Source organism: Equus przewalskii, chromosome 8, assembly GCF_037783145.1.
Source record: "Equus przewalskii isolate Varuska chromosome 8, EquPr2, whole genome shotgun sequence".
In the NCBI taxonomy this organism is placed as follows: domain Eukaryota; kingdom Metazoa; phylum Chordata; class Mammalia; order Perissodactyla; family Equidae; genus Equus; species Equus przewalskii.
Genome location: NC_091838.1, coordinates 74,419,480 through 74,441,762, shown reverse-complemented (window position 1 = coordinate 74,441,762; position 22,283 = coordinate 74,419,480). Strand labels below are relative to the sequence as shown.

General features: G+C 44.5%; 1 protein-coding gene across 1 annotated transcript in view; it reads left to right on the top strand.

The window, feature by feature from the left end:
• Nucleotides 1-2,434: 2,434 nt before the first annotated feature.
• HHLA1 (HHLA1 neighbor of OC90) overlaps nucleotides 2,435-22,283 on the top strand; it is a 31,413-nt gene continuing 11,564 nt past the window's right edge. Inside the window, exons 1-11 of the mRNA XM_008515531.2 lie at nucleotides 2,435-2,513; nucleotides 3,585-3,644; nucleotides 7,077-7,136; nucleotides 7,986-8,066; nucleotides 8,783-8,866; nucleotides 8,963-9,046; nucleotides 14,367-14,450; nucleotides 16,073-16,129; nucleotides 16,234-16,326; nucleotides 19,115-19,354; nucleotides 21,391-21,639. Of these exons, the coding sequence (XP_008513753.2) occupies nucleotides 2,435-2,513; nucleotides 3,585-3,644; nucleotides 7,077-7,136; nucleotides 7,986-8,066; nucleotides 8,783-8,866; nucleotides 8,963-9,046; nucleotides 14,367-14,450; nucleotides 16,073-16,129; nucleotides 16,234-16,326; nucleotides 19,115-19,354; nucleotides 21,391-21,639 (1,171 nt within the window). The remainder of the gene's footprint in view (nucleotides 2,514-3,584; nucleotides 3,645-7,076; nucleotides 7,137-7,985; nucleotides 8,067-8,782; nucleotides 8,867-8,962; nucleotides 9,047-14,366; nucleotides 14,451-16,072; nucleotides 16,130-16,233; nucleotides 16,327-19,114; nucleotides 19,355-21,390; nucleotides 21,640-22,283) is intronic.

Here is a 22,283-nt window from a genome sequence, read left to right as displayed (position 1 = left end):
TGTACCCTCTTAGGTTCAGCAGTTGGAGCCCTGCAAACCAAACTGATAAAAGACAGATTAATGTGAGAAAAATGTCTGTTTTACATGTGTATGGGAGGCCTGCAGTGATGAAATGAAAATCTCAAAGAAGCAGTGGGACCCTGAGGCTTGTATGCCATTTTAACAGAAGGATGATGAATCTGTGGGGAAGTGACAAGAAAAAGGAAAAAGGTTTTGAGCATCTAGGGTGCTAAGTTGTGGGAACGTAAATGCGGGGAAACTAATGGAAAAGAAGGGTTGTTTTAGTAACCCTGGTCTGGAAACTCTACTGAAATCTGTCCACCATGGGTGACCCTGCTGGTATTTGAAATGCTGATGCCATAGCTTTCAGCAACATGCAGCTGCCACAGTGTGACAACTGACAGGTTGTGTAGTTTCCTGTCTGGGAAATAAACCTGGGCTGCAGCAATGAGCGTGCTGAATCTGAACCACTAGACCACCAGGGCTGGCTGTCTATTACATAGAGATGGATAATTCTTTTTCTACTGTACGTTTGTATCTGTTCACTCCATATGCTTCTGGTATAATGCTGGGCTCAGGATGGACACAGAGGATTAAGGGGAGGAGGAGGAGAGAAGAGAACAAGAAAAAAGAACAAGAAAGGAATACTCCAGAGATTGCACTAGGCGCCACATTTCATGATCTCATTTAACCTTTCCAAAATATCTTCAAGGTAGCTACGACTCTGCCCCTCTTACACACAAGGCTCAGAAAGGTGAGGTATATTTCCACAGTGGTCAGGTGCCAGAGGAAAGAATCTTCACTTAGTTTTCCATAGTGCCTGCCCACCTGCCCACTCCCAGAGCCCCTTTAATAGAGACGACTCCATGTCCGGGACACTGCAGTCTCTATCTCTCTGCCCCTCCCTCTTTAGTCCCCATTGTAACTCTCTCTGCGGAGAATGAGTACAGCTGGCCTTGAGTGTGAACAGGTTGGTCATGTGTCTATCTCCTCCAAGTTGCTGAACAGCTTGAGGGGAGGGGCATATCTGATCCGTCCGTGTGTCACCAGCCTGTGCGTGATGACTGATGTGTGCACTGAGCACCTCCTGTCTGCCAGACACTGGGTTAAATGCTTTGGATTCATTATCTTAAGTCCTCACAAAGACCCTATGAGCTACGTCCTCTTGTCCCCATTTTGCAGGTGAGGAAAACTGAGATTCAGAGAATAAACAGATATATGAGAACAAGAGGTCTCCAAGAAAGTGCCAGCCTCTTGCTCCCTACTAAGTCCTGTCTCTGTGCAGGGTGGCATCCAGAAGAAATGCCGCTCAAGTATCGACGGATAATTAAAAAGCAATTTAAATGTTTACAGGATCTTTCAAGAGAATTCCAAAGGCATTTCCATCTCAAATTGAGAGCAGAGCTTCTTAAAATGTAACTTGCCGTGAAGGTGCTCAATTCCTGAGACATTTTCCTTAACTCCGGTGAAGTTTCTCCTCACTTTTCTCCTCCTCCGCAATTCACCTTCCAGACCTGTCCCATTCTCCACCAACGGCAAATTTATGCTCTTCTCAAATCAAGACTGGGCACCCTGTATGTTAAATGGGCATTACATTAATACCTACACATAGGGTGATTAAGTGATAATGTGCTCCAGACAGCATCCTGTGGGGTGTCTGGCATGCAGAAAGCACGCTGTAAATTTTCACCATTATTCTTGTTAGTCTTAGCCTTGCAACTTTAACTCTCCTGCTGACTCTGCATGGCAAATGCCCAAAAGAATGGCTGGCACAGTGCTGCAGGGAAGGGAAGAGAGTGTGAACTCTCACATACACTCTTCTATTGTATTATTTTCCTATCTGTAAACAGCAGTGATGCTGTATTTGGAGGATGTTTCCCATCTAAACAGCCAGGAAGCCCACGGAAGAGACATTAATGCTCCCGAATTGCATGCACCTCGCCTCCTATATTCCCAGATTTCCCTTCAGTTATTCAGGGCCACGTGACTAATTCTGACAAAGGCTGTAAATAAAAATGAGCATATCACTTCCTTCCAGAGCATTTAAGAGTTAGTGCATAATCCTCCAGCTCTCTCCTTTCCACAGCCACAGTGAACCAGTGACTAAGGAGGCCACAGGTACCAGATGGAGAACTACAAGACAGGGGAGCCTCCATTAACCGGGGCCCCTGAGTGACCATGCGGGCAGAGTTCCCCACCAATTTGCAGTGAATATGGACTATAAGCAAGAAATCACCTGTTGTTGTTGAGTTGAGCCAAGGAGACTGTGGAGTTAACTCATTACCTCAGTATGACATAACCTATCCTAACTAGTACAAAGCCTTTTACAGACTGTGTTTCTAACGACTCCCCAGCAGTGTTCTCGAGGATATTCTGCATCAATGTGCTAAGTCATTCTTGCTTGCTTGCTTCCAGGTGGGCCAGAGTCACAAACATGCCAGGTTCCCTGCAACATGGTTCTCCGGTGAGGCTGTGTGTGGGCCTCACATGTGTCCTGTCCCTTTGGAACACAGGTGGGTCTGCTTGGGGTTCAAGGAGTGTCTCCTCTATATACGACGTTTGGGTATTCGTTGTGCTTTAGAGAATCGCAGCAGCCAGCGTTTCAGGCCAGAGTCCTAAATGAGTTTGATTGAAATGGCAATAATAAATTCCCCCTTTCGGGTTTTGTCCCTTGACTTTTTGCATTTGAGTCATTTATGCAACAGAACAATCTTCACCTCCACTGTTACGGCTCTTGTCCAAACTGTTGTCTTCTCTTTGCTGGACCAATAAGAGAGACGTCTAAGTCAGCTCCCTGCTTCTCCTCTTGTCTCTCCATGACTCATTCTCCACCCCCCAGCCTGAGTGATCTCGCAAATCTCATTATGTCACCTTCCAAGTTCCTCCCTGATTTCTGCCCCCTCACACACACACAGAATTATTCAGTGACTTTCTACTACTTTTTGGCTAGTATCCCAAGTCCTTTACAAGCTCCACAGGACCCTGCCCGTCTCACCATCGCCAGTTCCTACAATCTCCCACCGTCTTCATTTTTTATGCTCCATCACCATCAGCCTTCTCTCCATTCTTTAAAGTAATACTCCTGCCTACCTCGGTACATGCTGTTATCCATGCACTGTAAACCTCCTCAGCCAGTTACATCCTATTCAAACATCAGTCACCCTTCAGATCTCAGCAGAGCATCACCTCCCAGGGAAGACTGTCAGATCACTGACGGTTTCCTTCAAAGCATTCAACATTGTTTGTAATAATATCCTTGAGTCTTCACCTCCTTCATGTCTGCCTTCCCAACTAGACTATAAGGATGGAATCTGTACCCATTTGTTCATCATACTATCCCAGCGTCTAACACACACAATTCCTATTAAAGTCTAGATGATTAACAACATTATCAATCCTTGGTGTTATTGTAGTTGGTCGATAAATATTGCATGACTAAACGAATGAGTGAACCAACTACAAGCAAACCACTTCACCATTCCAGATCACGATTTTCTCCTTTTTAAAGTAGGTATTTTGGATTAAGTTATCTCTGATGTCATGTCTGGGTTATAATTTCTCTGGTGAAAATTTTTTTACTTTAGTGTCTGCTCTTAAAGGAGAAGCCAGGAAGGAAAATACTATCACCTTCCTACCTAAAACAGGTAACTAAGCAGGTGCTCCTCCCTAGCTTGCTCTGTCTTGGGCAAATTCCTTGGCTTCTCTGAGGCTCATGTTCTCTCTCTGTAAAATGGAGACTGTATCTCTATTTCAGGCTCTGAAGTCATAGTCATAGTTCCTATGAGCTGTTCATTGCTTCACGGTTCGTGGAACACTTGGATCCTCATGACTTTATTCAATGCGCAGAGACTGTGACATTCTATTAGCAATAGAAGATTTCACAGTGGGAGGTATTGTTTTTGCCATCATCACCCTTATGATAATTCCATCTTCTGTGCTTTTTTTTTTCTTTTGATGGTATGAAATTGGCCGTGCAGCAAGATGGTGAGTGCATGGCAACACCAAGGACACATTGGAGTCGGGGACTGGGTTTCTGTTCCTAACTTTTTAGTAAACAAGCAGGATAGCTTTTTTGGTATGCTTTCTTTATTTTTAAAATTTTATTTACTTTTAATTAGTACATTCACATGGCTCAAAATGCAAAAGGTACAAAAGCGTATAAAGTTAAAATGCTTCTCCAGCCAACTGCCTCCCTTCCTCAGAGGACACCGATTATACCAATATCTTGTGTATCAGCAGAGTGATTTTCAGTAAATATTTCCCCTATTCCAGCCTCCAATTTTCTCCTCTTTAAATGGGAACAATAATTCCTGCTCCTTGGGTAATCATAAAGGATAAAAAGTGATAAAACACTAAGCATGAATAAATATGAAAAATGTCAGATACCTTCTATTTTAAAGATACTACCATGGTGGTCTTTTTTTTTTTAAAGATTTTTTTTTATTCTTTTTCCTTTTTCTCCCCAAAGCCCCCTGGTACATAGTTGTATATTCCTCGTTGTGGGTCCTTCTAGTTGTGGCATGTGGGACGCCGCCTCAGCGTAGCCTGACGAGCAGTGCCATGTCCACGCCCAGGATTCGAACCAACGAAACACTGGGCTGCCTGCAGTGGAGCGCGCGAACTTAACCACTCGGCCACGGGGCCAGCCCCTACCATGGTGGTCTTTTTATCCAAAAAGAGAACAATAGTTTTATACTATTTTTCTGACAATTTATTAGGAAGATGCTTCTGAATATCATCCTATTCAGAAATACATGCTCCAGGGGTGTTTGGTTCACACTTCAAATCTTGTTATCAAAATCCACCAGTGGGTTTGTAATTATAAAAAGAAGTGGTAGACATAATTTTTTCCAGGTGAAAGGAGTGAAGTTCAGGAATGTTCTTTGTTAGGAGGATTGCACGGGGCCCACCGTTCTGGCTTGACAGGTATAGGAATCCTGCAAGTCCCACAGCTACAGCATCCCTGTAGCCTGGGATCCAGAACCCAGATGATCTGGGTCCCTCACCTGTGTGGAGGACTCTGTTGCTTGGTCAGGTAACAGGCAAGGTCGGGTGGTGCTCCCACAGATCTCATTGCAGCTGCTGCAGTGTAAACTGCTCACGTAAACGCTGCTCAGAGCGCCTGACGGGAGAGAGCGAGCCTCTCCCAAGCCAGCGAGCAGGGCTGCTTGATACGAAATGCCTGTCTCAGACTTGCTATTATTGTAACAGAATCCCCCACCTCTGACAGCCTTGTTGTAGACAAGGGGATTCCATTTTTTTTTTTTTTTTGAGGAAGATTAGCCCTGAGCTCACTACTGCCAATCCTCCTCATTTTGCTGAAGAAGACTGGCCCTGAGCTAACATCCGTGCCCATCTTCCTCTACTTTATACTTTATACCACAGCATGGGTTTTGCCAAGCAGTGCCATGTCCGTACCAGGGATCTGAATGGGCGAACCCCAGGCCGCCGAGAAGCGGAGCATGAGAACTTAACCGCTGCGCCACCGGGCCGGCCCAGCAAGGGGATTCCTAACTCCCACCTACCTCTAACCCCAAAGCTCTGATATTTAACCCAAAAGCCTGATAATTGGTGAAAGGCCTAATTGGCTTAAGCAAGGAAGAGTTCTGGACCTAAGCTTCATTAGAGTACTTTCAAAGCAGGGAAAAAACCTAACGTCCATCCACAGATGAATGGATAAAGGAAATGTGGTATACACAGACCATGAAATATTATTCAGCCTTAAAATAGATGATCCTGCCGTTTGCAACAGCATGGGTGAGCCTGAAGGACGTCATGCTGGGTGAAATAAGCCATCCCAGAAGGACAAAGGCTACATGATACCACTTCTATGAGGTATCTAACATAGTCAGACTCATTGGAGTAGAGTAGAAAGGTGGTTGCCAGAGGCTAGCAGGAGAGGGGAACAGGGCCACCAGCCAGATGTGGGATTCAGGTCATCACTTTTCTGGGCTGCAGTTTCCTCATCCTTCAAAGGGGCTCTTGAACTAGATAACATTTAAGGATGTTATACATTGTGTGAGGCTGAGCTTCCGCAATACTATTTCCTCCATGAAAACTTTTATTTCAGTGTCCAGAAATAGAGACGTTAAGAAGGAAAAAAAAGTGGCTTTCCTTGGTGCGACAGGTAACTAGGCCAGCCCTAAATCCCAACTTTCTCTGTAACACGGTAACTCGGGAACATTTTTCGGCCTCTCTGTGCCTTGGTTTTTCCATCTATCAAATGGACATAAAGCACGTTCTCCATCGGAATGTAACATGAAAAATGATCATTACAGCAATGATAGTAGCAAGTGCGGCATGACTAAATGACATGGAATCCAGAACAACTGATCTTTCAGGTCTTGGCTCTCTGTCACTTCCCCAGGGAGGCCTTCTCTATCCCCCTGGACCAGGTCGGGGCCCTGGCAGAGGTGCTCATGGCATCCTGCTGCCCTGTGTTGACACTCCTCACGTGTAATGACACGGGAACCTCCCTCCTCCCACCTGAGCCACAGACAGTGATGTCCACGAAGCTGGAGACCTCTTTATACCCAACACCTAGCATATTGCTTGGCCCTCAGTGAGCATTTGTTGAATGAATCCAGAATAAATGAAGGCTGTGACATTTCAAAATTTCCTTTGACCTTTTCTTCTTTGATAGCATGAACTTTGCCCAACAGCCAAGTGGCCTGATATTTTGGAAGGGTCACTGCTCTGCTGCTCTAGGAAGTAGGTTCTGACCTCTTCATTGCCAGGACTCAGTTGTACAGATTTAGGCGGGTGACTTCTCCTCTCTGAGCCTCAGTTTCCCGACCCGGTAAAGGGATGGCATGGATTAGACCCCTGCATTGGAATTGCTTGCCTATTTATTCAGATGTGTGCTTCTGCATTTCTAGGCCACGCTCTGCCCAAGGAAACCAGAATCTCAGGTGAGGGATCCTGGGATCTACTTTTTCACAGTGTCCCCAGTGATTGTCAGGGTCACTAAACCAGAGAAACACTGCAGTAGAGGCCTCCCAGACTTCTCCAGCAATGGGGGGAGGGAGAGTGGTTAGGGTCTCCCATTTCTCTCCTGACACCTTTTCTCTTCCCAGCCTCCGGCTTCAGAGGAGAAGAAAGGAAGGAAAAGGGAGTGGCATTTCTCGATACCACGGGTGAGTTCCCCCACCCCAGGGCTCCACAGGTGGCCTAGGCTGCGGAGCAAACTCTCCCATTTTTCTGGACTTCCACTCCCCATCCGCATCCCCACGGTGGGATAACAGCAGCTCTCCCATCTTCAGATGGCTTTATCCACACGATTATCTGAACATTAAGTAAGAGTTGAAAAAGAGTGCATATCACGAGGAGCATCAACCGCCATTTCCACCTTGTCAGCTGTTGTTTCCAAATGTTCAGGGAGTAGCTGGGAGAAGGTGGATTTTAACCTGGCAGCCTCTCTCCACCTGGCTGCACATGACTAATATCTGGGCGATTGATCGATTGATTGATTGATTGATTGATTTTGGTACTGATGTCTGGGGCACCTCCCAGACCTATTCGATCTGAATCTCTGAGGATGGAGAGCAAGCATCGGAACTGTGGAATTAAAGAGAGCCTCCCCGGGATGCCAAGGCGCAGCCAGGGTCTGGGCTCCTCGGTTAGACAATGGGGTCGTTTCCAGATACGGCGCTGCTGGGAACTCCTGAGAGCTCCTTGGGCCTCCCATTTCCCACCAGTCTCTGCTCTCTCCAAATGCAGGGATAAACTGCCCCCTAAAACAAGTGTTCCTTGTGCTTCTCCTGGATTTCTCCTATCTACTCTCCCTTGTCACAGTGTATGCCATTGGCTGTCACCTGCTGAGGACAGGAGCTGCCTTTTGTCTTTGAATTCCTTGTTCCCGGCACAGGGTGTGAGTTCAGTAAATGTCTGGAGAGGAGGCACATCGACTTGGATGTCGGAAATGAGGAGCTTTGTCTGCTGCCAAGAAAAGCCTGCCAGTGACATTATCTTCGAATCTCTTTCAGAGCTGCCTGCCAGGTCAGTGGATCTGTCGGCGCTTAACCTGACAGAGCTGGTGAATGGGATACTGAGCAGAGCATTAAAAGGTGACCTTTGTTTTTAAACCACAATCCAGGCCCTCTTGGTCTTGTCCCCACTTTGCTTCTGGATGCTCTGTGTCTTGGGCAAGTCACGTCAAGTCTCTGTGTCCCAGCTTCTCCGTGTTCAGGTGGAAATGTGATGTCCTACTTAACTCATGACGAGATTGAAACATCCAAATGAAGTAGGAGGTTTGCCAGCATTTTGAGAGCAAGCTGCGTTCCTAACATGGCCTATGTGTAGACTTTTCTAATCATAAATCTCTGTGATAAAATTGCCAGAGCTGAAGGGCAGATCAGGAATTATAGCCAAGTGACATGTACTTTTGCCTTTTTTGGTTTGCTTTTGCTTATTATCTTTGATTTTTATTATTTTGTTATGTATTTTTGTTTATTGCTTGTTTTTTGGGGTTTTTTTTTTGCTGAGGAAGATTTGCACTGAGCTAACACCTGTTGCCAGTCTTCCTCTATTTTGTATGTGGGTCACCGCCACAGCATGGCTGATGAGTGGTGTAAGTCTGCACCCTGGAACCAAACCCGGGCTGCAGAAGCAGAGTGCATGAATTGAACCACTATGCCACTGGGCCAGCCCCTGTTTGTTACTTATTTTTATTATTTGTTTACTGTATTATCAATTTCTACTATCTATTTACTAATTTATGTTATTGTTTATTTATTATTGTTAGTAGGCATTTGCTGTTTCCTTTTCTCAATATCTTTGACAGATAGCAAGAAGTTCTTCTCCTTGCTGAGTGTTACTTCATACAGTTCCTTCGCCTTCCACAAGTTTTCTGTGGCCATCTACAACAGTGAGTGCTGCCCGGCTTTTCTTGGTGGCAATAATGGTGAGCAACGGGCTGGCAGGGCCACGTCAGGATTGCTGTGTGTATCATTTCTCTTCACAGTTTCTAACCTGAAGACGGTGGACCCAGCCAAATTCCCCATGCGGTACTGCTACTGTTTAAACAATCGGACCAATGACTTGTCAGGTGGGTTGAACTAACCATGAGGCTCCCAGCTTGCCTGGTTTTGGTTGCACCCTTTTAGATAAGTTTGAATTGTTTTTTTCTCCTTAGACTAAGATAGGAAAATATAGTGATACCGATCATGCTTAAATATGCGCACCTTCATGGCTCCAGAAAGTTTTCTTGGTTTTCACCCCAGAGAAATAATGTGTGTTCAATGGAGCAAGAATGCAATGTTCATGCAGCATTCTTTTAATAGCAAAATCTGAGAACAATCTAAATACCCATCATCTGAAAAATGGTTAAATAGTCTACCGTATGATCAAACTCTGGAAAACAATCAGGGGCAGTACAGGAATGAATGGATGTGGCCAGATGGCTTGGCCTATGTATGGAAAAATTTGCATGACTTTTTAAATTAGAGAGTGTTACAAAATAATACGTAGAATCTAATGTTACTGGTAAAAAATATATACATATTCGGACACTGGGTAGCTGATTACCTCTGAAAAGCAGGTTGGAGTGTGTTTCAGAGTGGAAGAGTGTTCATCAAGGGGGCTTGTATTATCTGACTTTTTTTCAGTGGGAGTATATTCCCATCCTACTTTGCTTATTTTAAAAGTTAAAAGTATTACTTGTTCCTTATTTTAGAGAATCCTGAAAAATAGGAATGAAAACTGCTCTTTCACCACTAATTCATCCATTCAACAGTTCTTTATTGAGCACATACTATTGGCCAGACACTCTTCTAGGAGTGGAGATACCACACTGAGCCACGTGGACACACAAACACACACACACACCAGCCCACTCTAATGGCCTTAAATTCTGTAGGAAGGGATGGAGAGTAAACAAATAGACCAAAACTACACGGTATGTTGGCTAATACATGACCATGAGAACAATAAAGCAGAGGAAAGGATGAGGAAGGAAGTGATGGTGGGAATGGCCAGGGAAGTTTTCTCCAATGAGGTGAGGGGTGACCTGCAGGAGGAGAGGAGACAGCCCCGTGGTACCTGGGGACAGAGTGTTCCAGGCAAAAACCCAGGCAGCAGAGTGAGGACTGGAGAGGCCAGGGTGGCTGGAGCATCATGGGAAATGAGCTCAGAATTGTGGGAGAGAGGCAAGGAGGGTACTGCAGATCATGTAGAAGTTTATATCCTAGTGCGAGGATTTTGATTTTCACTCTGAGTAAGAAGGAAGCCATTGTGATTGTCCACACAGAGGAGGCACAGGATCTAACTTAGATTTTAAAAGGATCCCTCTGGCTGCTTGTTAAAGAATAGACTGTAAGAGAAGCAAGAACCAAAGCGGAAAAAGCCTCCTGTTCTGTTTCTCAGTTAACCTAATATTACAAATATTCTCCGTGATATTACAAACTCTTTGCAAATACTTGTAATGGCTGTGTGACCCATGAATGCGAGCATTTTCTTAGCCAGTATGCTTGTCGGACTTTGGGGTGGATTCTAGGTTTCTCTTAACATAAAAAACCCTGTATTGGACATCTTTGTGCATGAAACTTTTCACTGCTTCAGATTATTTGCTGAGGATAGAGTCCCCAGAGTGGAATTTCTGGAACAAATGTTGTAAACATTTTAAAGAGAATAATGATTGCTGTTTAGTGAGTACTGTATGCCAGACCCTGCAGTGAGTACCCAATATCCGTTATCTTATTTAACTCACGCTCTGAATCTCATCAACAAACTACATTTGGGAGAAAAAACGTCCTTCATAACCAGTCCTTTCTCACCTTCTCATTGGCCCCTCCTGGGGGCCGAGTTTTTTGCTGGGCATTGAGTCCCTGCCCTGGTTGTATGAAAGATAAAAATAAAATTTAAAAAGTAGAGTCACATCTGCTGGAAAAGAGTTTGTAATTCTATTTGGTGAGCCAAAGCGTATTTACACACACATGAAACAATTATTCGAAAAGAATGGATCCATGGATCATTACCACTGATAGAACGGTATGCTGCTCCTCTGGTAAGCCACAGCAGTTTTTCACAAGGTTTGACACCTCACAATGTGCCTGATGTCGATTGCCCGCAAATCACTACCAAGAGAGGCTGTACACCTAGGCCAACATCTTGCCATTGCTCAAAACCTTTGGGGAAGACGTGTTTGTGGATAATCTTCAGACCTGATCGTTTTCTTTTGATATTACACTTGATCTTAGCCAAAGGGCCGAGAAGCGATGATTGTTTTCTTTTGAATATTCTCATCTCTGACATATAGCCCTCCTCTGGGGTTGTATTTGCATATTTTTCTTCTATTTTCCTAAATGAAAATAGCTTAAATTTTCTTGATCTTAAAATAATATATTGTGATGTCAAAATGCCAGGTATAACAAAATGGACAGGTATAATAAAAAAATCAGAAATACCTGATATCCCAACATCCACCGTAAATCACCTTACCCAAGATGATCTAAGCCACCCCTCTAATCCACCTATCTAAGCCATCTGTCAACTAGTTATCTAACCAGCCTTTCTACTCCACCTACCTACCCCATCCATCTACCCACCTATCCAGTCATCCCAATCTACATTCTCTATATTATTTAGAATACAGGCTAGGCTATTATAACAAATGATTCCCAAATAAGGTGGCTTATAGAAGGTAGAAGTGAATTGCTTTTCTACGAGACAAACTGGGTGGCATACCAGGGCTGCTCTGATGGTTTGACGGTCTAGGGAGCCCAGGCTCCTTCTAACGTGTTGCTCTGCCTTCCATAAGTTGTTGCCCCTGTTCTTATAGTCCAGGGTGGTTTGTCACCACATCCACATTCCAGCTACAAGGAAGGGGAGAAAGCCATTGGAAGGCGTGCCGATTCACTGTAAAAACTCACAGTCTGGAAAGACTTCCACATGGCTCCTTCTCACGTTCTATTGCCCAGTCATGACCATGCTGACCTGCAGAGCAGGCTTGAAAATGTAGTTTTCAATGATGTTAGACTACCACACGCCCAACTGAAATTTCACATTCTTTTACTAAAGGAAGATGGGAGAATGGAATTTGGGAGGCAGCCATCAGTATCTACCATGTTTTCTGTGCAGTTTTATAATCCACCTTTAAGCTAATCAGTGTCTTAGAAACCATCCCATCCCAATGCATAAAAATAGGCCTCATCCTTCATATGAATTCACAGTATTCATCGAAAGAATGCACCATAACTTATTTGATTTATCTCCTCTTGATGGAAACAGTTTATTCCCAATGTTTTCACAATTGTCAACAATGCTGTGATGAATACCTGTGTACAATCACTTAGAGTACTTGCCCAGTTATCACTGTAGGATGAAGTCCTCGAAATGGAATTGTGGTCTGACAGGCAAGCGATCTTGTGGGGATTCAAATTGCTAAAACTTCCTCTACAAATCTTCTATAAGTTGACACTCTCACCGCTAATGTTTGAAAGTGTCTGTTTTTCCACACCCCCTCCAACACTGAGTACTAAGAGACATTCTTAAATCATGACCTATTGGATAGACAAAAAGGGTTTTGTTTTTCCCTTCTAGTTTTATACGAAGGTGGTCAGAAAGTATTCATTTATAAGTGCTGCTAGTAAATTGGATAATTCAAATTTTCATCAAAACAAAGAATATCTTTGAGGTAATGATAACTGATGTTATTCCAAGCCTATAAACAGATTGTGAAAGCAGTTCTAAAGGGGGAGTTGACAAAATGGGTTGAGTAAGAGAGTGCATGAGCAATGGTGGGAGTATTGGGAAGAGTGGGAGCTTTAGCCCAAGGCAGACCTCAGCTTGAATGCAAGCTCTGCCACATCCTCTGGGACCTGGGAAAGCTCCATCATATCTCTGAAACTTGGACAGAACCTGGACTGCATCCTTGGTGTCCTGGCTCGAGAGCCACACTCATATCTCCCATGCGATATGAACAGTGGATTCCAACAGTGGATTGCTGTTTAGTGGTCTGTTTATAAGCTTTCTCTTCCACTAACCTCAGCTTATGGTGGGCAGAGATGGTGCCTTACACAATCCTCCGGTACCAAGCAGATGTCTGGCACACTGCAAACACTCAATGAATGCTTCTTAGACAAATGAATTAATAAACAAAGGAGAATTTTGAGAAGTAGAAAGAAAACAGATGGAAACGGTAGTGAGATACTACCCTTCCTCAGTTTCCACAATGTGACAAAGAACAGACTGGTCTAAAGAGACAGAAAGGAGGACGCCCAAGTTTGCCTGCCTTCCTCATGGGCAGGTGTCCTCACCTGCATAGGTGTGCTACCACATCTCCCTCCAGGAGATCAGCCATGTGTCCATGCAGTGGTGGTAGGACCACATCGTGGCCCTGGCTCAGATAGCAGTGCCCACCTCCTGTTGGCCTCACATGCGGCACATTCCATTGGTTGTCATATAGCATTTTCCTACCTCTCAGAGTTCCGTACTTTCCATCATTTGGATTCTATATTTTCAACTCAGCTTGCCCCCCACACAAGCTCATAATCCCATTAATGAGTAAAAAAAAAGCATTTATATAAGGCATGACGGCAGTTTATCCAGGGGACCCAAGAAGCTTCTTCTTTAACAAACTACTCTTTCGGGCTCCGAGAATACGTACCCCTTGTTTTAGAAGCCAAGAATTTATTGGGTCCTGGAAAACCATAAATGAACAGTGGAGGAGGTGGGAGCTGTTTGGCTAGGAAGTGTATTAGGATCTTTCATGGCTCAGTGGTGCCCACCCACGTCACGTTATGGCCTTGTCCAAACCCTGCTCAGAGAGATAGCTCACAAAGATTTTATAGCCTGAAATGTAGAATTCTCCCATTCTCCTCCCATCATCCTTCTTTACAAGGCGGGCAGGAGGAGAGGTTCCCGGTTGTATTTTGTATACAATCCTTGTGTCTTTTGATAGTTCATAGTTAATAACCCACTGCTAAATTTGAAATCATTTTGAAAATCCATAATTATGTAAATTTATGTCACATCTCTGTGGGGCTGCTTCCTATCCAATGGATTTGGTATTCTACAGCAATTAAATGAGATTATCAGGGAAAAATAAATTAGGAAAACCATTATTCAAGGATAAGGCCTTTCACAGCTATTTGGTGTTGGCAGAGAAGGATTTGGGGGGACAAGGCAATGGGAAAAAAAGGGGGATTATAATGGTGGATCCAAAAGTTTTCTGCCTGCCTGAAATGAAGACTTTTTTTTATAATTAGTAGTATTTCTCTATATGATTGTTAATATTCCTCAATACACTGAACTAAATCAAACTTGCAAAATCTGCTCTGAAAAATTCAAATACAATATAGTTTTCCCCTCGTGTCTCTGAAATTTAAACCAAGTCTCAGATATTTAAACCTCCTCTATCTATCTTGCAGATTTCACAGCCCTACTGGTGGACATCATTGGCAATTCTACCAGCTACCTCACAGAGATTTTTAAGTCAACCTCCATCCTCTCAGGTGTGTTCATCTTAAAAATGCTTGGCAAATTTGAGATTCGGCATCCATCATGAATCATAATCAAACCTAGTGGACTACCACCCCAGCCCCTGCCACAGGCCAGGCTGCCAGGAACGTTAATGTAAATTTTACCTAGACAATAAGTGTGGTCCAGTTTCAACCACCCGTATTTAAAAGCTCCATCTTCCCATCAGAGTGTCCGAAAAGTTGGAGGAAGAATCGAAAGCTCGGAGTTGGGGGAATCTAGGCAGACTCAAGAGAACAGCTTGTGTTGGACCGCTGTACTCCTCTTCTACAGAGGAGGACACTGAGATTCAGAGAGGTTGAATATTTTGCTCAAGGTTGGTTCCAAATTCAGATTTATATCTCTATGGAGCCTAAGCCCATGTGTGATGTACAATTGAGAAAGATAGGACTTGTTTACGAAGTGGCTTCATATAACCCCCAGGCTATTCACATTTCCCTGGGGACCCACTTGTAAAGCACTGGCCTAGTCAATAGCCCATCACGTGGTCTCATCAGAGAGATGGCATGCTACCCTGTGGAGCAACTGCTGTAGAAGCAGGGGTTGGGGAGAAAAAGAAATAAGAACAGCTATCATTAGGCGCCAGGGACTCTTCTAAGGGCTTTGAGTGTATTCCCTCTTTGGATACTCCCTACGACCTCATGGGGTAGCAACTATATCTATCACCACTTTATAGGTGAGGAAACTGTGGCACAGAGAGGTTAAGAAACCTGACCAAGATCACTCTGCAGAGATAGAATTCTAACCCAGACGATCTGGCTCTGAAGTGCATGCCTTTGGTCACTATGCTGATACATATAATAATAGCACCACATTAACAGTAACGATAATTATTATTCTGACTATTTACTGAGCATTCCTATCCGCTAGGCACCATACTTTAGAGCTTCACACACATTATCTCACTGGATCATCATAGCCATCCCACTAGGGACCTGCAACCATGCATCCACAGTTCTTTAGGCAGCATCCTCAGGGACGAGTACATTTAGGAATTCAGAAGTTGTAAGAGAATGTCTACACCATACACGATGTAACACCTACAGCAGCATCCAGGGCAGCCTGCCGTAATCAAATACATTCATATTCATTTAGCCAAATGCTTGACCCTTTATGCTAAGTAGGATGGATAAAGTCTATACACAGCCTCACATCTGTCAAGTCAGGTTTTGCCGCCAAAGGAGTTTTGGTACCAAACTCATACAAAACCTTCCAACTGACAGAGATTTGGGGATTTGGAAATTGCCAATAAGGGACTGTGGGATTCAAATTTTCACCATTTTAAAGATAGGTAAACTGAGTCCTAGAAAGGTCAAGGAGTTCACTCATGTTTACACAGCTAGTAAGTGGCAGAGCTGATGTTGTTACCCTAGAAACCCACCCCGGAGGCTGTGTCCTTAGCCATTACATTATACTGCACCCGCTTCCATCCCCAAAAAATCCCCCAGAAAATCAGGGCTGCCTTGAGAGTATGGAGTTAGCCTTATTTTCCACAGCATCCTGAGCTGGAAATTTCCAGCTTGATTTTCCTTTTGATGAAAGACTTAACAGCTCCAGACTCATTGCTAAGTCGTGTTGTGTACTGCTTTGTCTACAGTGAGTCAGACGAGCGAATCCGACTGCATCTTCATCTGCGTGATGACAGGAAAGTCAGGTGAACCACCCGCCATTCTTTGACAAGCTCTCTGAGCTGAGAATTAAGCCCGACACTCCAGCAGGCGAGCCCAAGATTTGATCCTGTTGGTGTGATTTTTACAGGAAGGAATCTCTCTGACTTCTGGGAGATGGCGGAGAAATCTCCCGTTATCAATTACACATTTACCAGCAGCGTGTCTAGTGTTCTGGGTGAGTGTAACCATCCCATATTCCTACTATAGAGTCTCCAGACCAGGGTCTCGCCCAGCAAACTGAATCGGAATGCTGCCCTCAGGTGTTTTATTTAGGTATACCGGGTTAAAATCAGGATTTCATGATTTAAAAAAAAATAATTGAATTTGCAATCCTAAATCTAAATTTTTTAACAACTTTTTTGCAAACGAAGATCTGGCAACCCTGATGCTTCCCCTCACCTGTGACAACAAGCAACTGCAGTTGAGTAGCTGCTGCCCCCATTCCCCCATTAGCAAAGATGCCTTTCTCATCTTTTCCATAGCCCTCTCTGCTCCCTATTGCCTCGCACTTTTTTTCTCATATCAACCACCTGGCTTTTGTAGGTATTTGAATTTGTGACCCTGCTGTAGACGTTGCCACTCGGTAATACCCAGACCCCACCCAGCCATCCTCCACCCCTCCACACGCAAACAGACCCATCCTCCTGCCTTTTTGCTGTCACCAGGTGGCATTTTTGGAACCAACTTTAAATCCTCTTTTTCCTTCATGCTTAACTGTCATTTCTTGCTGAACAAATTATCTGGAATCTGGCTGGTCCTCCAAGATTATCTGCTGCTGCTGTGATTGTCTTAGTTCAAGTCCTTGTCATCTACCTTTGTACGGTAATAGCCTCTCAACCAGTCACCTTTGACCCGGTCTCTTATTTCTCTAAAATATCCATCCATTGCCCTAAGAATGAACGTCTGTTTTGTTTTTTGAGGAAGATTAGCCCTGAGCTAACTACTGCCAATCCTCCTCTTTTTGCTGAGGAAGACTGGCCCTGAGCTAACATCCATGCCCATCTTTCTCTACTTTATACGTGGGATGCCTACCACGGCATGGCTTTTGCCAAGCAGTGCCGTGTCCGCACCCGGGATCTGAACCGGCGAACTCCGGGTAGCTGAGAAGCGGAACATGTGCACTTAACCGCTGTGCCGCCCGGCGAGCCCCTGAAAGTCTTTAGCATGATTGGACTATGTATTTTCACAGCTCAGAACTCCTAAGTCAGCAGCAGAGGACCCCAAGTCTTTAGCCTGTAATATATGTTTCCCTGTCATCAAGCCCACCCTCAACTGCTCTCTTTTTCCATGAATCTTCTGTAAAAAGACTTTGAAATTCCTGCTTCTTCTTGGAGCTGGCGTACGTCTCCCTCCCTGCGACTTTGCTCATGCTGTTTTCTCAGTCTGGAGCTCCTTCCCTACTTTTCCAGATTTCAGAGCCCAGGTTGTCTGTCAATCATCAGCTCAAATGCTGCCTCCTCTTTCCTAAAACCACCCCCATCAAAATTTGCCTTCTGTCTTCTGTGACCCCTATAACACAGCACTTGTATGTCATTTGGACTCTCTGTTACTCCAGATTGTGTCACAGGTGACTTTATATGCATGTCTCCTCACCAAATGGTACTTGAAGGCAGAGACTGAGTCACCTTCAGCTCCATAGTCTGCCTTCCCCCTTGGCACCTCACACAGTGCCTTGTACACCGTAGGTTCTTCACTAGTGTTTCTTGGAGCAAAATGAAGTTTACAATAAATCTCCAATTCCATTTCAGTGGGCTGCCTTCCTTTGTATTTATTTAGGGCACCTCTTACTTATGCTGAGGAAGGACCTCAACTTGTGTGGAATGAGGCTGCTTGACAAGGAGAAGAAGTGGGCATCTTGTGGGTTCCCCTCACCTACCCAATTCTGAGGACAGACCTGAGGGTTGGGTCAATCTCACTCCTTCAGAGAGTCCTTCCATGAACTGCCCACCCCCGATTTCAATTACGCCTCCCTGTCTGTGCTCCCTCAATAAACTACAGATGCTCGGGAAGAGAGAATGTGTTTACAAGTTGACACTAATGTTGACGTGCCTGATAATTGGCCACCTGGCTGAGTGACAGTTTGATTGGGAGGCATTTAGCCCCATGTCCAGTTGATCTTGGAGCAAGGACCAGGCTTCTGGTACATGGCGGGTATTACTGAGCCCAGAAGTGAGAAAATGAGGCTCTAGGGCCACCTTCTGCAATTGCGCAGGTTGTACCCTGCACAGAGTTACCTTCCAAAGGGGCAAGTCGGGGCTGAAATCCAACACAGGCTCTGCCCACTAGTCTGCAGGCCAGCGTTCGTCCCCCCAGAGGAAGGGACCCTATGGGCTAGTGGGAGCCTGGCTTCCTAATAGGCAGCCCCTGCCCCTTAAGCCTTCCTGAGGGGAGAGATAGGGCACAATGAAGACTTGGGCCTCTTCCCCTTTTCCTTCATGGAGCATCCGAGGGCACCGTGTGGATCTCCCTCTGAGCTGAGCCTTCCTGCTGTCTCTGTGGGGCCTGTCTTGCAAGCGATTTCTCCCTGGCAGCCTCTGATTCCCCAAAATTCTACTTCTGGTTCCTAGTAGTAGGCACAGGGCACATAGAGCAAGCCTATTCCCTCTTCCAGGGACAAGTTCCAGAGCCAGGGAGGGGCTGAGGGCTGTGAAGTGGGCAAAGGACTCTCCCAGGATTCAGCCTCTGTTCAGGAGACACGTCAAATCTCTGAAGCTCTTCAGTCTGACAGCTTTGCATTCTGTTCACAGTACTTCTTCACGCAGCGTTTTCAGAGACTGATATTTTAGCTTAACTTGTCATTCAAGGAGAAACCCTCCTTTTAATGACATGTGGTACTATTCCGAGGAAGGTCTGAATCTCTGCATTCTGTGTATTTGCTGTGCGATGACTTTTCAATGGTGCAACAGTTGTTTGCATCCAAAGGGTCCAGCATATTCAAGCTGCCGTTGACTGTCTGCCTCCATGTGTAGCCACCACGGGGACGGCCGTGACTTCAAAGCTCACATCCACAAGCCAGCAAATGCTACCAGGAACCAGCCGCCCAAGCCAAGCCCAGAGCACCCTAGTGTCTGCTCTGAGAACCTCTCCTGGGACAGAGACAACTCCTCCTTCAGAGAGAGAGCAGTTCGTGGACACAGATATGCCTCCTGAGCTTCACGCCAGCACCCTGGCCACCCTGGACAGCGCCTCTCCCACCCTCCTAGCCTTGGGTAAGAGGCTTTCTCAGCCTTTCCTCTCCTGTCCTGTTTCTCCTTCCTGTTCTCTCTGGGCTCACAGAAATAAACGAAATCCATCCTTTGTCCCTTCTCCACCAACCCCTTTCTTCTTCAGCATCCCTTAAATGAGAGATCCATGTGAGCCAGTATGGGCTCAGTACAGACAAAGCTATGCAGCAGATATCATCGACATAATGTCCTTCTAACATTTATTTGTATAATTTTTTATTTTGAAATAGTTTAAGACTCACAAGAAGCTGCAAAATTAGTACATAGAGTTCTCTGATACCCTTCACCCAGCATCTCTCGATAAGACTATCTTACATAATTGAAGTATATTGTAGAGTAAGGTATTTTTATTTCAGCAAAGCGTTTAGCAATATCTCTCTTGGAATTTACACAAAATGCTGAAGTCAACCTGTACGGCAAGGTTAGGTCAATTTGAGCTGGATGGATAATGATGCTAAGAATATGTTAATGACTTGATGCCAGCATGAAAAGCTGCCACTTACGGCATGCCAATAGCTTCCTCCAACCCCATCACCTTTGTGGACACAATCAGTGGTGTTGCCACTGAAGATGCAAAAAGGGTGCTTATCCCATTTGGAAATAAGACACAACTGAGGTAACTCATCAAGAGTCAGTACTGTCTCAGCGAGTTCCCACGATGGACCAGAGTCATCAGAGTTCATTCATTCATTCATTCACTCATCCAGACATATATTTAACACAAGACACCAGGCTAGCTGTTAAAAACCAGCTCTATCAAAGTCCCCTTTCCTTCCTGAGCTCACAGACTAGAAAGTGAGACATAGGCAACTAAATTGACAGTTATGATCCAGCCAAAAAGAGCTGTCGTCCTGGAGAGCCCAGAGAGGGGGCTTCCCGTAGGAGGTAAGAACTGTAGGAGTCAGGCCAACAGGGAAATAAGAAGGAGGGAAAGGAATTAACTAGAAAAGTCCTCAATACTATAGCCGGCATCATGACAGTTATACAAAATTAGAAGGGGCTGGCCTGGTGGTGCAGCAGTTAAGTGTGTACGTTCCACTTTGGCGCCTGGGGTTCGCCAGTTCAGATCCCGGGTATGGACATGGCACCGCTTGGAAAGCCATGCTGTGGTAGGCATCCCACATATAAAGTAGAGGAGGATGGGTATGGATGTTAGTGCAGGGCCAATCTTCTTCAGCAAAAAAAAAAAAAAAGAAAGAAAGACAGAAAAAAATTAGAAGCTTTCCAGTATAATACGAAAAAAAAGATGGGATTGCTAGTGGCAAGACAAAAACCAAAGAGCTGGTTTTATGTAAGAAAAACTGCAAACCTTCAAAGAGAGTTTCAAAAGCATATTTAAATAAATGAAGTGATATACTGTATTCTGGATGAGAAACCTGAATATTTTAAAGATGGCAACTGTTCTGAACTTATAGAATTTAAATCCTCCAAGGGGATTAGCTTTGTAAAACTTGAAAAAAATTATATTAATTCCTACCATGGGAATGAACAATTGAGAACATGCAGCCATTGCTTCAAAGACCCATGAGAGAAGATTTGTCTTAATAGCAATCCTCTGATCCTGTACGGCAGGCATAGCTATTACTATCATCATCGTCACCATCGCCTCCATTTAAGTGACAGAGCTAACAAGAGTTCAGTGACTTGCCCCAGAGTGTGTACAGCATGAAGGGGCAGGAGCAGAATTTACCCCTCCAGGTCTCCTCATCTCAGACAGCATGACCTTTCCACTGTGTCACATGATTAGAAACGTATTCCTTAAATTTGAGAGAGAGAGCCCAGTGTCCTCCAAACACATACCCTTGCTGGCTGTCTGAGCGTCCAAGGGATTTTTTTAATTGGTAGTTAGGAAAACAAAGTTTAGTTTGGCCCTTTTATTCCAGTTCAGGGTAGAGTTTTATTTTCCCTATTGGGCATGCCCATTGCATTTGCCCTTTAATAACATGTCAATGTCTTGTCAATTTTATATCGGAATCAAAGTGGTAAAGCATAAAAATGCCCTGTTCCTGTCACTTGTGCAGCTACCAGGAGGGTGGGCAGAACTCCACGGGTGACAGCCACCAGGCAGGCGTGGGCTTCCACACTACCCGTGCCCTGGGCTCAGACCACCGGTGAGAAAACACCTGGAGGGCCTCCCTGGGGAACTCTTTCCTCCATGCCAACATCTTCTGCAGAGGCCCAGGAGGCCGAGAACACAAGGAGCCTTTCTGGGCCTCCTGCTAGGACAGCGGACACACCTGGCAGCCCTTCCCAGCCCAGCCCGACCTCAGGTATGATTCTCTTCATCTCAGCCCCTTTCTTCCTACCTTTAAATGAAGGAACAAATGTATGAATGAAAACTCCCTCTTCACAGGAATCGTCCACCTCCTCTCTCTTCTATGTACCCACTTCCCAATTTCTTCTCCTTTTTCCTCTTTCTCTGTCCATTAGATAAGTGACCACTAGAAGCCGACATTGTTCACTCCAGACAATTCAACTACCTTTTTGGCATTGTGTTAATACATATGAATGTTATTGCATTAGTTACATATACAGCACGCATACGCAATGTAATGTGACACATACATCAGTTACTGTACAAATATAATTATATATATATCAGTATATAATCATGTACTATGAGGAAGGCCTGAGCTCTAAAGGGCAGGAGAAAAATTGTCAAGTGTGACCCCAATTTTATGTATTTGTGTGTGTTTGCGTGTGTGTGTGTAATAAATATACACAGAAAATAGAAAACAAAACAAAATAAGACAAAAGATGTTCACAACGTAATAACCTTGACTATACCCGGGAAGTAGATAGAATTTTTATTTTTCTTCATTACAATGTCATGAATTTTCATATTTTCTACTCCTGTAATCAGACAAAAAAGATTTATTTCTTTTTAAAATCGCTTTCTCTGATACCTGCAGCC